The sequence below is a fragment of the Notechis scutatus genome, chromosome 2 (genome assembly GCF_049901735.1).
Source record: "Notechis scutatus isolate UNSWTSFEM ecotype Mainland chromosome 2, rNotScu1.2, whole genome shotgun sequence".
Taxonomy (NCBI): domain Eukaryota; kingdom Metazoa; phylum Chordata; class Lepidosauria; order Squamata; family Elapidae; genus Notechis; species Notechis scutatus.
The window spans coordinates 102,168,173-102,185,100 of record NC_142010.1 but is presented as its reverse complement, the minus strand read 5'-3'; the positions used below and the strand labels follow the sequence as shown (position 1 = coordinate 102,185,100).

General features: G+C 43.0%; 1 protein-coding gene across 6 annotated transcripts in view; it reads left to right on the top strand.

Annotated features, from left to right (window-relative positions):
• Positions 1 to 16,726, top strand: part of CAMSAP3 (calmodulin regulated spectrin associated protein family member 3) — a 44,359-nt gene extending 27,633 nt beyond the window's left edge. For all 6 annotated transcript variants that reach the window (XM_087955622.1, XM_087955621.1, XM_087955619.1 and 3 more), the window contains 8 exons: positions 452 to 524; positions 5,180 to 6,893; positions 7,878 to 8,014; positions 8,277 to 8,503; positions 9,576 to 9,672; positions 9,816 to 9,934; positions 10,182 to 10,300; positions 15,173 to 16,726. In XM_087955622.1, coding sequence (XP_087811748.1) covers positions 452 to 524; positions 5,180 to 6,893; positions 7,878 to 8,014; positions 8,277 to 8,503; positions 9,576 to 9,672; positions 9,816 to 9,934; positions 10,182 to 10,300; positions 15,173 to 15,481 — 2,795 coding nt within the window. In that variant the 3' untranslated portion in view covers positions 15,482 to 16,726. The remainder of the gene's footprint in view (positions 1 to 451; positions 525 to 5,179; positions 6,894 to 7,877; positions 8,015 to 8,276; positions 8,504 to 9,575; positions 9,673 to 9,815; positions 9,935 to 10,181; positions 10,301 to 15,172) is intronic.
• The last annotated feature ends 202 nt before the right edge of the window (positions 16,727 to 16,928 follow it).

Below are 16,928 nucleotides of genomic sequence, written 5' to 3'. Positions count from 1 at the left end.
AGTAAACTTGTTGGTTTAGTTGTGTGATAAGGATGTGCTCTGCCAGGTTTTTTCAATTATGTAAAGCAATTGTGGCTTACTCCTTTAAATACTTTCCCACTGAGTTCGGTGACACTTCTAAACCTACGTGTTTAAGATTGTACTGTATGCAAATCAGCAGCCTTGGATTTTTAATGAAATTCTAACCTCAAAAAATAATAATCAAAGAGATTAAAATGACCAAAGATTGGCCAATCTTAACATAATTGTGAAAGATACTTCTGCTAAAATATAAATTGTTGCAGTTTTGCTTGTTGCTCCTTACACTGATCTAATGGGGGAAATAACTGTCTTCCTGAGATGCTTGCTGTTCTTTTTTAAAGCAGGCCTTGAATCCTGCTACTAGAGAAAACCATTGTGTGATCTCTTTGGAGTTGTGCTTTGTTGTGACTTTCTGCCTTTGTGCACGTAGGTTCCCTGCATCATTCCACATCCATGTCCCAAGTAGAAGGCTTTGGTAAATCATGGAGCAAGAAGCAGCTCAGGTGAGAGGAAGAACCGTGGATCATTTGCTGACACTCCTGAAAAACCAGGAAGAGCTAGCAGGAAGAATACAGAACCATTGATTATGCAGCCCATGGGATTTTAACAACCAGCAGTTTGTACAATGGGGTGGCAAAAGTTAGGTGAGGCAAGGAGGGGAAAGAATAAGAACAGTAGGGAAATAACACAGAAATTAAGATGAAGTGAGTTGGAATAATAGGAAGGAACTAAAAGGCTAAATTACTAAAATGGACCAGTAATGCAGTTTTCTTAGCAACATGTGAAAGTGGTTTCCATTTTCCACTCTAGCCTAAAGTCATGGCATTCCCTGATGGTCTCCCTTCCATGTACTAAATAGGAGTAATACCAAGGACATTAATTTGCCTTAAGCAAAGTTTGAGCCAAAAGGCAAAACATAATTGAATAATTGACAGTTAGTGGGGTATTTGTTTACATTTTTAAGTGGTATTTTAACAGCTGGTAATAGGTTAAGGTTAATTTGGCTCAGTCACCAATAGAGTCTTTTGCAAACTTGTAATTTTGAATATATTGGCATTCTGACGACATCCAGAATTCCCAGCTAGCATATCTGTGATTATTTCGACACCTCTGGAAGTGCTCTTATTTAAGCTTCAATATATACCTTAAGGTTATGACCTTCAATATAATACATAATACATAACTTCCAATCGAATTCTGCTTGGTACATTCTTATAATACACACTATATTCTTTTAAAAAAAGATTATAAATATATGTAATTATAAACCCTCATTCCATTCCAATTCAGTTCTATCATTAATAATCATTAAAAACTTAACATCTTTAACACTTCTTTTCAATTAAATATACTTCCTTAAAGACACATATAATCTCCATAATTAATTTTTCCCTTATTTCTCTTCACATGTTTTGTAAATAATTAAATATTCATTTTGTTACAATTATTTATTGACAAGCATTCCACTGAATTATGATAGCTATTTTATCAAACATTTTAATCATACATTGTTTCATATTTTCTAAAATTATGTTTCTAATATAACAATACTATCTTATGTACCTTTGCAGAATCCCTTTTTCCATTATTTTTTCACCCATTATCTCTAAATAGGCCCTGTTTCTCTATATTTCGTTTCTGTCCTTTATAACTTCTTTTCCTTTCTTTCTTCCCTCTCTTCTTCTCCCTCCCCTTTTTACCCCCTTGTCTCTCTACTTCTAATTCTCTCTTCTGCATTTCCCTCTTCTGTTGCTTTCTGATTTTATACTTATTTTTCACTCTATTTTTTTTGGAGTTGTTTTTCCCAATCTTAAGCTTTCCATTCTCTTTTCCCCCTTTCCTTTTTTCCCCCTACCTAAGATTACTTGTTCATTAAAGATGGCTTCTTCCTTGTCGCAATTTTCTTGTTCTGCAGGCATTTCTTATTGTTTCTCATAGTTCTAAATCTCCATTTCTAAAAACTGAAATACAAAGCCAAAAGAACCTCTCCCTTCTTGTGCATCTTCTTTGTACTTTTAAAGTTCCATTTTCAGTTCTTCTAAAAGTGGAGCCATTTTAAACAGTTTTAAACAACCACCCGATTGATTTTAGTCATTCAAATACAATAACCAAAAATCCAGAAATCATCAAGTAATCCAAATACCGTGTTTCTCACATAATAAGGCCGGGCCTTATTTTTTTGAGCCCGAAAAACGGCTAGGCCGTCTTTTCGGGGGTGACTTAATTCCCCCTTGCATCCTCGCCAACAGCCGCTCCTAACAGGCGATCATGGCCAAGCACAGAGAGCTCCCTACTCCCACCTTTGCTGCAGACACCTTTGGCACCCGCCGCTGTTGCTTTCCCTTCTGCCCATTACGCCGCCACGTTTGGAGCTGCCGCTTCCGTGTTTCAAGTGCCGCCGCCATTTGGAGCTCCAAGCGCGGAGTGGCAGCTCAAACATGACGGCAGGCGATCTTTTTATTTTGGTCCGCGAAGTTCAGAGCGAGCAAGGGGAGGGAGACTGCGATGCCTCCATCCGAGATGGCAACCTCACTAGTGGATCACTGCGTGGCTGGAAGCCCGAATTGGCGGGATACGATGGCGATCTTTTTGGAGCGAGAGAAGGGAGAGAAGAGTTGCGGCGTAATTTGCAGGAGGAAGTGGGTGTACCCACGGCAGGGAGCCCAAGGAAGAAGGGCTGGTAGGCAACGGAGCGTCCCATAGCTCCGGAAGCAGCCTAGAGACGCGCCCGGGAAGAGGCGCAGATGCTGCCTTGTAGTCCCCAAGCCAACTGCGTGCGCCGCCTTTGGTTATGTGCGCTCCGCGCTTTGGGCATCTCCGTGTGATTGCGACCCTGTCCTTTCCACCTGGCGCCCTTGCTGCTTTCTGGCTCTTTAGCAAGCCATCGCGGTCTCCCTCTCATGCTCGCTCTGAACTTGCGCGGACCAAAATAAAAAGATCGCCCAACGTCATGTTTGGAGCTTCCGCATTTGGAACTTCCGCCGCCGTTTGGAGCTCCAAACAGCGGCAGTGCTCCAAACATGAAGCCGGTTGCTAAAGAGCCAGAAAGCAGCAAGGGCGCCAGGTGGAAAGGACAGGGTCGCGATCACACGGAGATGCCCAAAGCGCGGAGCGCACATAAAACTAAAGGTGGCGCACGCAGTTGGCTTGGGGATTACAAGGCAGCATCTGCGCCTCTTCCCGGCGCGTCTCTAGGCTGCTTCCGGAGCTACGGGACGCTCTCCGTTGCCTACCAGCCCTTCTTCCTTGGGCTCCCTGCCGTGGGGTACACCCACTTCCTCCTGCAAATTACGCCCGCAACTCTTCTCTCTCCTTTCCTCTCGCTCCAAAAAGATCGCCATCGTATCCCGCCGATTCAGGCTTCCAGCCACGTTGTGATCCACTAGTGAGGTTGCCATCTCGGATGGAGGCATCACAGTCTCCCTCCCTTGCTCGCTCTGAACTTTGCGCGGACCAAAATAAAAAGATCGCCTGCCGTCATGTTTGGAGCTTGGTGGGAGTAGGGAGCTCTCTGTGCTTCGCCATGATCACCCGTTAGGAGCGGCTGGTGGCGAGGAATTCCGGCCCGCCGGGCGCTCCTAACGGCAAGTCTCCCCGCCCTTCCCCCTTATTTTGCATATTTTAAAATAGGCCTAAATTTGGGGGGAGGGGCTTAATTTGATTTTATGCCCAAAAAACATGCTGGGCCTTCCTATTGGTGGAGGCCGTATTGTTGGAGAAACACGGTAGTCCCGAGTTATTTCTTCTTATTTCTTTTTCCACTTTCTCTTCCTGGGGTTTTTGTTGCAATATTTCAGTTAAAATGTATCTTTTGGAAGTCTTGTTGAGATTTTGCTGTAAGTTCTTTTTAATTCCAGGCAGTCTCCTCCCTTCCAGATCCTGCCCTTTTATTCTTTTTCTCTCCTTTCCTGTTTTCAAAAGCTTTTGATTATCCAGAAATCTTTATTATCCCTTTGACTTTTTATTTTCAGCATTAAATGCCTATTAATGTCAAAGTGGATTTTTTTCCAATTTCTTGCTTAAGTCTCTTAGCTGTCAGTATAGGAAAAGGAGAGAAAAAAAACCCAAATCTTTTCCCTTTTCTCTCTCTTTCGCAGCTTAAAAATCTTCTTAGGGAACAATGTTATTGTTTTTTTTTAAATAGTTTCAATTCCAGGGTACCTTGCTTTTGCTGTTTGACCCAGTCAACCAAAACTTTCTCTTCTTATCTTCCTCCTGCACATTCTTTTCCGGTCGAGTTCTTCTTTGTGGTGGCCATTTCTGACCACTGCTACAACCACCTTTGGGAAAGGGAGAAATGGCCAGCTGGGGAGGAGAGATGCGGCTCTCCTCAACCCTGCAGGCAGTCTCCCCCCTCTTCACCTCTACGGGGTGGCTTAGCCCTGAAACCATCTGGCTCGGGGCGCTCCAGCGGCGAGCACGGATCAAAGCCTCACAGAGACGAGGCTTCGGTCTGTCGCTGAAGAAGCTCAAACCGGAAGTTCGTTATTTTGTAAGAAATAAATATGATTTTGACTTTTATTGAGGAGGAAATAATTTAAATGATTAAAAAAACATTATTGGTTTATAAATGTATGCAAATTTAATTATTAAAACAATGGACTTCCTGTTTTCCCGATTTCAAAGTTGTACTTAGGGCTGGTTTGTATTTCTCTAAACTTTCCACCAAATCATCAAGAGATAAACAGTTCAGTTAATTAAAAATAACACAAAACAGGATGGCAAATAATTAAATGTGAGCAATATCTACCTTCCATTGCTCAATGAAAGCTAAATAAAATATTCTACATAAAATTGTTCTGCTTTCTAGTTAAGAGAGTAAACAAAACATTGTGCAGGTCACTGAAATTTCTACCTGTGTCTGATACCAGAGCACCTTACCTCTACGACCTCATCTCTGTGGCTTTTTAAGTTCCTTAAGAACCACTTTCAGACTTTCTTAAATTCAGGAACTTTAAAACTATAACCTGGCATTCTCAGGAGGTATGAGGAATACTAGATGTTTAGGTTAGAGTCATGTAGGATGTCGTAGATATATGCTTGGATATAGAATTGTGGAAAAGAAGCTGTGCAATGCTGGGGTAGAAGTTGAAGTTGGGCTTTCTCAGCCAATCTTTTCTGATTTTTAATATTCTTTCCTTCTTCCTCTCTTTTCTAGCCATCCCTTGTCACAGGCAGTCTCGTTCAGCATTCCTTTTGGCCTGGACAGTGATGTGGATATTGTGATGGGGAACCCGGTGGGCATCCTTCGTTCTGTCAGTTCTGACAGCCTGGCACCGACCCTCTACTCCTCCTTGCCTCGTTCCCCCCTTCCATGGCCTACTGAGGCTGCTGAGGCCCCCAATGGATTAGTAATGGCGTCACTCCATGGGGCTGGACACAAAAGTCAAGAGGGACCAGTTCTAGAGAACGGCCTAAATGATGGCTACCCTGATTTGCCCACCATTGAGGAAGCACTGCAGATCATCCACAGCAGTGAACGCCTGGTCCCCGAGGGAGCCCCCGATGGCTTTTATTTGCACTCACCAGAGCCTCCTAAAATGTCTATGCTGGAAAAGACTCCCCTGCCCACTGTTTACCGCTGCCACAATGGGCCCCCCAATGGTGCAGAACCCGTGCAAGAAGGTAGCTTGGACTCCGATGCCGAAGAGCCCTTGAGGCTTGCAGGAGGCCCAGATGATTCCACCTCAGGCGTGAGTTCCCTGAGTTCACAACCAGAGAGCACTGCCTCCTCCATCTCTGGTGTGCGCATGACCAGCTTTGCCGAACGCAAGAAGAAACTGGCAGCTACTGATAGCAAGTCCAGCGGGATCAGCTCTGAAGGCTCAGAGGCTGGTCAGGTGCCATCAGAAGAAAGCCCTGCCCAAAGCCCTGCCCTTAGTTCAGAAATGACCCAGTTGAGTGCCCGGTTGGAGGAGAAGCGTCGGGCTATTGAGGCTCAGAAGAAACGCATAGAGGCTATATTTACCCGGCACCGTCAGCGCTTGGGCAAGAGTGCCTTCCTACAACTACAGAAGGCTCCTGATTCTCAGTCTGAAGATAGTCGACTTGCCCTGGAGGAGCGGCTGGCTCAGCTAGAGGCTGAGGAAGAAGCTGGAAGCCCACGTACCCGTCTGGATACTAAACAGGTTACTTTCTCTCCTGATATCACCAAAGGGGGAGCGCTTGATGAGAATCTGGGTGATTACAATCGGGCAGTGGCCAAACTGAACACAGCCTTGAGCTCACTGCAGTTGGACATGCAGCGCCTGAGTGAGCAACAGCAATGCCTCATGCAGGAGAAGAAGCCAAGTGCACAAGCCTGGGTGATCCCAGCCCCAAGGACTGGCCGCGAGGGGGCTCCTCCTCGTTCTTCATTGGAACTGTCCTCCCCTTCGCCTTCCCCTTCCCGCAAATCTCGCTCACCCCAGCCCACACCCAAGAAATCTCCAGCCCCCGTGCCTCCCAAGAGTCCCAAGCACACCCGGCCAGTTGAGCTAAAGCTGCCCCCCCTCACACGAGTCCTGACGGCTGCTCACAACGTGGACAACCTTCCACACCTCCGCAGATTCTCCCCGAGCCAGGTTACTGTGCAGACCCGTTCCTCCATCCATTTTGCTGAGGAGGTGCTGCCTGTGCCAGAGGTGGAAGCCCAGAATAATCTGCGACCGGTGGCCTCTGTTCCTCCACAAGGAGGCAATGCTCGTGTTTCAGGTGATGGCACCAGTGATGCCTCCTCACCCAGCGATCGACACAGTAGCCTGATTGAAATCCCCCTGTCTAGCTTAAAGGGAGAGGATGATGAAGATGTGGATGGGGATGACTCCCTGGAGGAATCAATTGCTGAGACTTTGGATTCTGAGTCTCGTACAGGTCTGGGCTTCTTTTTTAAGGTGAGAATTTAACTCTTGGCTACTAACAATTCTTACCTACTTGACAGAGCTTTCTGCTTTCTGTAAAAGAGCTGGAAGAAGGGAAGGAGGTTGGTTAGGGCTTCTGATCTATAGACTGGGGTACATTTTTTCAAAATTAGTTGGCTCAACATAAAAGGAGCAGGAGGAATATCAGATTCTGTCAAGGGAAGTGTGTTCCAAAATGCCACCTGGTAGGCACAAGCTTATTACGTGGGAATTGTCAGACAAGGGATTTAAACCATGTGTGAAGGCGTGCAAATAATTCCTGTTTTTGAGAAATATATTGAGAAATATAGGACATGAGAAAATGTTTTCAGAGGATTTTTTTTTTGTTCTGCCATTGGCCAGCCTAAATCCCAGCAGTAGCAATAGCTTCAGTAGCTATTCTCTAGTAATCAGTACATATTTCTGTGGCATCTAGAATTGGAACTAGTTGTTTTCCTCGTATTATGAATGCTGGAGATTCAAGATTCTGAAGTGCAGGTCATGTGTGCACTAATTTTTGTTGCAAGTGAATCCTTTTAAGTGACTTCTATTTGCACGACCACTTTCAAAACGTGATAGTAAACACTCGGTCTCATCAATTTAAAATACAATTTAGTTGAAGTCTGCTCCAAGCAGAGCATGAAACTAGCATGAGTAGCCAGAGTGGAAATGTTTAAGTCCTCCAAGATGAGCAGGAGATGATTGCCAGAGTCTCCAATCTGAGGGAGGAGAGGATACAGCCTCAACCCCTCACAGCTTCAACCTCAAACTGTCTACCATGGACCTCACCCCGTTTATCTGTATTTACTTGCTTGTTCATGTTTATGTTCATATTTATGCCTGCTATCTAGTACATGTTTGACCAATAAATAAATAAAATTAAATAAATAAATAATAAGCGTGAACTGACCCTTTGGGTAGTCAAAACTGATGCTAATCCATTAGGGTTACTCAGCTGACATGTTTTTTTCTACACAGGATGAGGATAAGGCCGAAGAGGAAATGGCACAGAAGCGAGCCAGTTTCTTAGAGAGACAGCAGCGGCGCAGCGAGGAGGCACGGCGCAGAAAACAGTGGCAGGAGGCAGAGAAGGAACAGAAGAAAGAGGAAACCAAGTAAGATGGGATGAGCCACCATGTTGTTGATCAATACTCGCCACTCTGCCTAGTGGCATGGGAGCTGCTTTGACGTAATGAGGTATCACGTATCATAGGCACGTGACCATTAGAATCAAGCAAATGGGGCCAATGTACGCCTATTTATTCTACCCGGCCAATTACAGCAGGGTGGGACAGAGTCATGCAATTAGATAGCTAAATGGATTGATCCAATTGATTAATATCCCCTGTGGATTTGTAACTACTTCCCCCTCCCCAGACTTCAAGTGGATGAGCGGCCCAGAGTAGAGGAAGAAGTTGGGCCAAGGCGTGGCGACTTCACTCGCCAAGAGTACCTGAGGCGTCATCAACTCAAACTGATGGATGATCTAGATAAAGTGCTGCGTCAGAAGCCCACAACCGTTCGCGCCCTAAAGAAAGGACGGCCTAAAACAGTCTTTTGCGATGATTCTGCCCTTGCCCGCAGCCCTGTCAAAGGACTCCTTGGTAAGAGTTATGACAAGAGGGAGGAAAGGGAGGAAAAGCAGTCCAGTTCAATCAAGACAGGGAAAAGTCTGTAAGAGGCCGTGGTTTCTCCAGAGAATTGAGACTGAAGGGTCCTCTGGAGTGTGAGGAAGGGCTTTCAAAGGCTGTGATTATGCTGCTCTACCATGATGTCATCATCTGCCTGTATGCCTATCCCTTATTCCCCAGGATGATAATGAATTATTAAAGGTGATGGTCTTAGTTGGTTCTCCCTCTCTCTGAGCTGGCTAGGTTAATCTCTTGCGTGGCTTTAGGGATTTCCAGATGATTGTTGCTGGTTAAGGTTCAGGCCAAAACCCTTAGAATAAGCACAGTTCTGGATTTCATTATTTTCACTAAACTTTTTTTTATTGAAACCTGACCTTACTAACTCAGCTGGGTACATGTTGGACTTTCTTTAACTGCGGCATAGATAGCTGGTGGTCTTAGAGGTGGGATTAATATAATTTCTATACATAGATTGTCAGACAATTTTCAACACATGCATCAACTCTCTGGAAAAGTCATTTTTGGGAAAGTGTTTTTTTAATCAGTTTGATAATACTTGGCTCCATTCTCTGTTCTTAGAATCATATCTTGCTTTTATGGTATCTGCTATAGTGGTGTCTTGTTTGTTTCTACAGGGCTGGTTGTCATTTTAAAATCATTGTTGACTTAGATGAGAGCGTTTGCGGGATTTTCTGATAGGGTGAAATTGTGCCATCTTTTAAGATGAGATTTATATGTAGGTCTGCCATCATTGCAACACACAAATGACTTTTTTTAAGGAGATGCTATGAAGCAGTCAGTTGGGCTCTGTTGACAATGGAGGGCATTTCTCTTTTAAAGGAAGCATTTGATTCTTTAGTTGCTTAATTGCATGCGATTGTTAGTTTTGATTTAGTACCTTTGGAAGTTGCTTCATTGATTTTTTTCCCCCCAGTAACAAAAATCAAGGTCTGCCAAACTCTCAAAATAAATGAATGAGCTTCTTTCTTAGCGTTATACATGAGAGGCTATTATGCCAGCTCTTACTGGTATCCATTTTTTTAAGGCTCCAAGCTCAGCAAAGTATACTCTCAGTCTACTCTCTCTCTTTCAACCGTGGCCAATGATCCGGGAAACTCCCTCTTCATCAAAAGAGCTTCACGGTGAGTAGCCATTGCTTCTCTATATTGCTGGCAAGTGGGTGAGGAAGGTTTAGACCTGAATCCATATCCAAAGAAATGCATCTGAGTACAAATGATTGAGGTTCTCTTAAATCCAGGGTTAAATATATTGATCTGTTCCCCAGAGCTGCATCACCTTCTGGGCCAATGTCTCCCAGTCGGTTGCTGCCGAATCAGAACCGGGAACGTGACTGGGAAAATGCATCGACTGCCTCCTCACCAGCTTCCATTCCAGAATATACTGGTAAACCTTATTCTGTTGTTCCACAGATAATAACTTTCCTCTCCTGGCATGGCAGAGGGTGGTTGGCTAGATCCCCCACACTTCCAGGTGCCCCGTCTTAAAGTAGCCTTGGCTATGCATAAGGCCCTTCCGGTTCCACCTTCTGTCACGGCAAACCATTTATGAATGCCTCTTTTTTGGCCTGCTTTCCTTCAGATAGGGAGAAACGTAACCTATCTTCTACGCTAACCTCATTGTATTTCTGCAGGGCCCAAGCTGTATAAGGAGCCCAGTGCCAAGTCCAATAAATACATAATCCATAATGCATTGTCTCACTGCTGCCTCGCTGGCAAGGTCAATGAACCCCAGAAAATCCGTATCTTGGAGGTAAGTTGAGACATGGTGAATATGAGCCATGGAAAACATACAGCCCTTCTTTCCTGAAATGGGCACAGCATGCAAATGTTGGTATCAAACCTAAGAGTAACTGCCTTAAAAATTGGACAATTGTGGTCTGCATCAATAGCATGGAGCTACAGGTTAAATAATCAGTTAAATAATCACTCACTCAGCAACTGTTTGGTTACAGCACTGAACATCTGGTCCTCAAAGTTCTGGCCGTTTCAGCATCTCTATGGTCTTGTGATCACAATCTGGACACTCGGCAACCGGCTTGCACTTATGGCAGTTGCAGTGTCCCATAATCAGGATTGCTATTTGCAACCTTCTCTCCCAACTTCCCACAAACAAAATCAATGGGAAAGCTGGCCGGGAAGGTCATAAGTTGATCTTGTCACCCCACCTTGCAGCAACTATCACAAACCTGATTTGAGGCACACCTGTTTCTTGTGTACCATCCTCTGCCTGGAAGCAGCGATCACAGGCCTTCTTGTACTTGAGCCTCACTGGCCCCTCGCACACCCTCCCCTGCTCAAGAGCATCCGCTTTAGGCCTGGCCCCTCATGTAACACACCAGCCCCTCATGTGCTCTCCCTCACCTGGCAACAACTGCTTACCTTCCTGTCAGCCTGCTTCCAAATTTCCATATTGGGATTTCCGATTTCCTGCTGCCTTCCCCATTGACTTGGTTCTTGGAAGCTATGAGGAGGCTATAAGGAGGTCCTTGCTTAACAACCTGTGAACCTTGCTTAACAATGGCGCAATAGAGGCTGCTAGGATTGCCATCACTAAGCAATGCAAATACATAATGTCATGTTCTATGATTGCATCACTTAGCAAATGAAATTCTGGTCCCAATTAGCCTGATTAACTGGGGGCTACCTGCATATATATTTGTATTGGTTTAATATAGTACGCTGGGTGCTGCTTCTTCATACACAGATTTTCCTTCTGGTCTCCTTCAGTATATAATAGCCTGATCTACTGAGATGTACTACTGGAATCATGGTATGGGTAGGCAACTTGATCTCTAGAGATTTTTTTTTTTTTAATAAAGTTTTATTTGAGTTTTCACACATACAAAATACAAGTAAAACATCTTTTTTGAAAATAGTATGGTCCCGGGTTGAACTTCTTTATACAGACACAAAACTCAATTTCATGCTCCTTTTTGTATTCTATTCCACATCTTATGCTATTCTACATTTTCTATATAGTTTTTCCCCTCTTTTAATTTTCTCAATTTTATTTTGATTATCACATCTCAATTGAAATCATTATATTTATACTTTTGTCTGTTCTGTTTCAATTTCATATTATCTTTTCTCATTAAACAAATTTTCTCCTGTAGTTACTAATTGGAGTATGACACCTTTATATCTTTTAATTTTATCCATTCAACTCTTATTTAAGCTTCAATATATACCTTAAGGTTATGACCTTCAATATAATACATAATACATAACTTCCAATCGAATTCTGCTTGGTACATTCTTATAATACACCCTATATTCTTAAAAAAAAAGATTATAAATATATGTAATTATAAACCCTCATTCCATTCCAATTCAGTTCTATCATTAATAATCATTAAAATCTTAACATCTTTAACACTTCTTTTCAATTAAATATCATACTTCCTTAAAGACACATATAATCTCCACAATTTTTGCCTTATTTCTCTTCACATATGTTTTGTAAATAATTACCGTATTTATCGGCGTATAACACGCACTTTTTTCCCCCTGAAAATAGGGGGCAAATGATGTATGCGTGTTATACGCCGATATAATGTTAAGAAGCCTTCGGTGAATGCTGCTGGGATCGGGGATCAAGGACACAAATGAAAGAAGGGGAGGGAGGAAGCAACCGAAGCCTGTCCTTCTCTCTGGGTCAGCTCTCTCAGTCGCTCTCTCGCTCCTCCACCAGCACAGGAAGAAACTGCTTCAAAGAAGCGGGGGGGGGGGGCTTCCCTGAAGCGCCCGTTTCTCCCCCACCCCACCCCGCCCGCCCGCAGTGCTCCGTTCTGCCTGCCTGCCTGCCTTCGTTAATGGTTGAATCGGAACAGCTTCGGCTGAGTAAAAGAGGCGAATAGTTATTATTCTCAGCCGAAGCTGCTCCCAAACAACCAGAAACTAAGGCAGGCAGGCAGAATGGGACACTGTGGATTGAAGCGCGCGCGGGGGGTGGGAGTGGGGGTGAAACGGGCGCTTTCCTGAAATTTCCCTCTTAAAATGAAGATGCGTGTTATACGCCTGTGCGTGTTATACGCCGATAAATACGGTAAATATTCATTTTGTTACATTTATTTATTGACAAGCATTCCACTGAATTACGATAGCTATTTTATCAAACATTTTAATCATACATTGTTTCATATTTTCTAAAATTATTTCTGTTTCTAATATAACAATACTATCTTATGTACCTTTGCAGAATCCCTTTTTCCATTAAATTTTCACCCATTATCTCTAAATAGGCCGTTTCTCTATATTTTGTTTCTGTCCTTTATAACTTCTTTTCCTTTCTTTCTTCCCTCTCTTCTTCTCCCTCCCCTTTTTACCCCCTTGTCTCTCTACTTCTAATTCTCTCTTCTGCATTTCCCTCTTCTGTTGCTTTCTGATTTTATACTTATTTTTCACTCTATTTTTTTGGAGTTGTTTTTCCCAATCTTAAGCTTTCCATTCTCTTTCCCCCCTTTCCTTCCCCCCCCACCTAAGATTACTTGTTCATTAAAGATGGCTTCTTCCTTGTCGCAATCTTCTTGTTCTGCAGGCATTTCTTATTGTTTCTCATAGTTCTAAATCTCCATTTCTAAAAACTGAAATACGAAGCCAAAAGAACCTCTCCCTTCTTGTGCATCTTCTTTGTACTTTTAAAGTTCCATTTTCAGTTCTTCTAAAAGTGGAGCCATTTTAAACAGTTTTAAACAACCACCCGATTGATTTTAGTCGTTCAAATACAATAACCAAAAATCCAGAAATCATCAAGTAATCCAAATAGTCGCGAGTTATTTCTTCTTATTTCTTTTTCCACTTTCTCTTCCTGGGGTTTTTGTTGCGATATTTCAGTTAAAATGTATTTTTTGGAAGTCTTGTTGAGATTTTGCTGTAAGTTCTTTTTAATTCCAGGCAGTCTCCTCCCTTCCAGATCCTGCCCTTTTATTCTTTTTCTCTCCTTTCCTGTTTTCAAAAGCTTTTGATTATCCAGAAATCTTTATTATCCCTTTGACTTTTTATTTTCAGCATTAAATGCCTATTAATGTCAAAGTGGATTTTTTTCCAATTTCTTGCTTAAGTCTCTTAGCTGTCAGTGTAGGAAAAGGAGAGAAAAGACCCAAATCTTTTCCTTTTTCTCTCTCCTTCGCAGCTTAAAAATGTATCTTTTAGAAGTCTTGTTGAGATTTTGCTGTACGTTCTTTTTAATTCCAGGCAGTCTCCTCCCTTCCAGATCCTGCCCTTTTATTCGTTTTCTCTCCTTTCCTGTTTTCAAAAGCTTTTGATTTTCCAGAAATCTTTATTATCCCTTTGACTTTTTATTTTCAGCATTAAATGCCTATTAATGTCAAAGTGGATTTTTTTCCAATTTCTTGCTTAAGTCTCTTAGCTGTCAGTATAGGAAAAGGAGAAAAAAAACAACCCAAATCTTTTCCCTTTTCTCTCTCCTTCGCAGCTTAAAAATCTTCTTAGGGAACAATGTTATTGTTTTTTTTTTAAATAGTTTCAATTCCAGGGTACCTTGCTTTTGCTGTTTGACCCAGTCAACCAAAACTTTCTCTTCTTATCTTCCTCCTGCACATTCTTTTCCGGTCAAGTTCTTCTTTGTGGTGGCCATTTCTGACCACCGCTACAACCACCTTTGGGAAAGGGAGTAATGGCCAGCTGGGGAGGAGAGATGTGGCTCTCCTCAACCCTGCAGGCAGTCTCCCCCCTCTTCACCACCTCTACGGGGTGGCTTAGCCCCGAAACCATCTGGCTCGGGACGCTCCAGCGGAGAGCACGGATCAAAGCCTCGCAGAAACGAGGTTTCAGTTTGTCGCCGAAGAAGCTCAAACCAGAAGTCTCATCTCTAGAGATTTTGGACTACGCCTCCGATACTCTTTGGCTATTGATCATGCTGACAATGTTAAACATCTGAAGAGCTCCAAAATTTAAGGTTTACTGCAGTTACAGAATAAACAGAAAGCCCTAGCTGCATTCTTTAATTGTGATGAAAAGGAGAAGTACTAGCAACTCAATGATTAAGAAATGTAAATGGCTGAACTTTACTGTTGAAAACTGGTGGAGTCCTTTTAATGGGTACTAGATGTTAATACTATAAGCCAAGGCCAGTCTTTTCTCTTTGTGAGAAGAAATAAATAATAGCAATAGCACTTAGACTTATATACCGGTGTAGTGCTTTACAGCCCTCTAAGCGGTTTACACAATCAGCATATGGGTTCTCATTTTACCAACCTCGGAAGGATGGAAGGCTGAGTCAACTTTGAACAGGGAATTTAGTATTGCTCTCCTAATTTGACTTTACTAGTATCAATATAATTTAGAATGGTACCTTCTGGTTCTTCAGTAGTTTTTTTTTTAGGAATTAGCAATAACACTTAGACTTATGCGCCACTTCAGTGCTTTTCAGCCCCCTTTAAGCAGTTTCAGAATCAGCATATTTCCCCAACAATCTGGGTCCTCATTTTACCAACCTCAGAAGGATGGAAGGCTGAATCAATCTTGAGGCAGTCAGAATCGAACTAATGACATACTGCCTGTCATACTGCTAATCATTGCGCCACTACGGCTATTGTTTTGTGTTTTATACTTTGGCCTTATCTAATCTTTTGATTGTATGTTTCTTTTCTCTCAATCTTAGGAAATTGAAAAGAGCAAAGCAAACCACTTCCTCATTCTCTTCCGTGATTCAAGTTGCCAGTTCCGGGCGCTCTACACCCTGTCTGGGGAAACAGATGAATTGACACGTTTAGCAGGCTATGGGCCCCGCACCATTACCTTGCCCATGATTGAAGGCATCTACAAGTATAGCTCTGATCGCAAACGTTTCACTCAGATTCCCAGTAAGACCATGTCCATGAGTGTGGATGCCTTCACTATCCAGGGCCATCTCTGGCAAACCAAGAAGCCAGGCACCCCCAAGAAGCCAAGCACACCAAAAGAGCTGTGACCTGAAGAACTTGTTGTTCCTACTCTCTGCCTAGACTTAAGACTTACGACACCTAACAACTGGCCTCTGTGATGGATGGCTTGAGTTGACAGGGCTGTTGGGCACGGGTCTGAGACTAATCCTGGACCAGCACTATCTCTGGCTGGATCAGAGTTATCTGGGAAATTCTTCTGGTGCCTGCTTTGAAGATGAGACTACTACTGGCTGCTTTGGGTTGTGGGGCGGTATGGTGTTGGAAGACTAGCTTCTGTGTGACCTGCAAATCCCATAAGCTAAAGTCTCAAAGAGTTGCCATAATAACACTGCCCTAAATAAGGGTTTGCTTCTTGCCTCTAACTACTACCTGAATGTTAATGTGCAGCCAGAAGGAAGAGTCTATTTTTCAGACTCCCGTTTGCCTGGAAGATTCTACGTTGATTTTTTTCATTTCTTGGGTCTCCCTGTTTATACTTATACATACTATACATATATATATATATATATATGTATATGAGCTATTTAATGATTTTTCAATTATTTGTATATAAAAAAGAACAAATTTGGAACAGCGGGTAGGGTGAATTTGTATATGAAGTTGGCATGGTGGAGGTAGTACAGAGCAAGGTGTGTATGTACGTATGTGTGTTCATTCCTTTTTCCAGTGAACACCTCCCTTTTTGTCTACTCCCTTATTTACAAGGGCTATTGGGTGTACAGCTGAGAAAGAGCTGTTAACGGGATCTCTTTTCAGCAGCTGCTATCATTTACATGTTGAGAAGCTGGTGGCTGCTATAGTCATAGAGCAGGTCTCTGTGTACCCTGAGGTGAACTGCCAAAAGAAAACTCCAACCACTTTGGGAGGAGTGTGTTCCATCTTCCTTTTTCTCTTTCCTCCTTTTTTTCTCCAAACCCTGTTTACCTGCTTCCAAGGCTATAAGGCTGGGTATGCAGCCCTCTCAAAGGATAGAGGAGCCTGGGCACAAAATGTTAAATAGCCCTTGATTATTTGAGCCTCATTTGCCATCCAACCTTTCTGCCTCAGCTACAAGTTGCTTGCAAAGCAGAGTAGGGGAAAGATGTGAGGGAGCCGGTCCCATTCAGCTTGGATGCTTCACTCTGATTCTGTCTTGTTCAACCTTAATCTGGTCTCTTGTGGCTGACTGAGCATTATGTAGGTGTCTGGGGGGGTATAGGGCAGGGTTGAGTTGATGTAAAAAGTGGGTTGGGATTTTTATCCTTCCCACTTAATAAAGTAACTTAAACGAGCTCTTTACTGGTCGTTACTCAATGAACGTTTGAATCTTGAAGTCTGTACTACTGATAAGCAGGCGAGGTGTCTTTGCAAGACTAGTGGATATTGAAATTAGAAATGGAATGCCACAGTTCTGAAAGGCGCTCGTTCATCCCTACTTTCCATAATACATGGTAGAATTGTTTAGAATGAATACTATCCCTTGATTATTTAAAG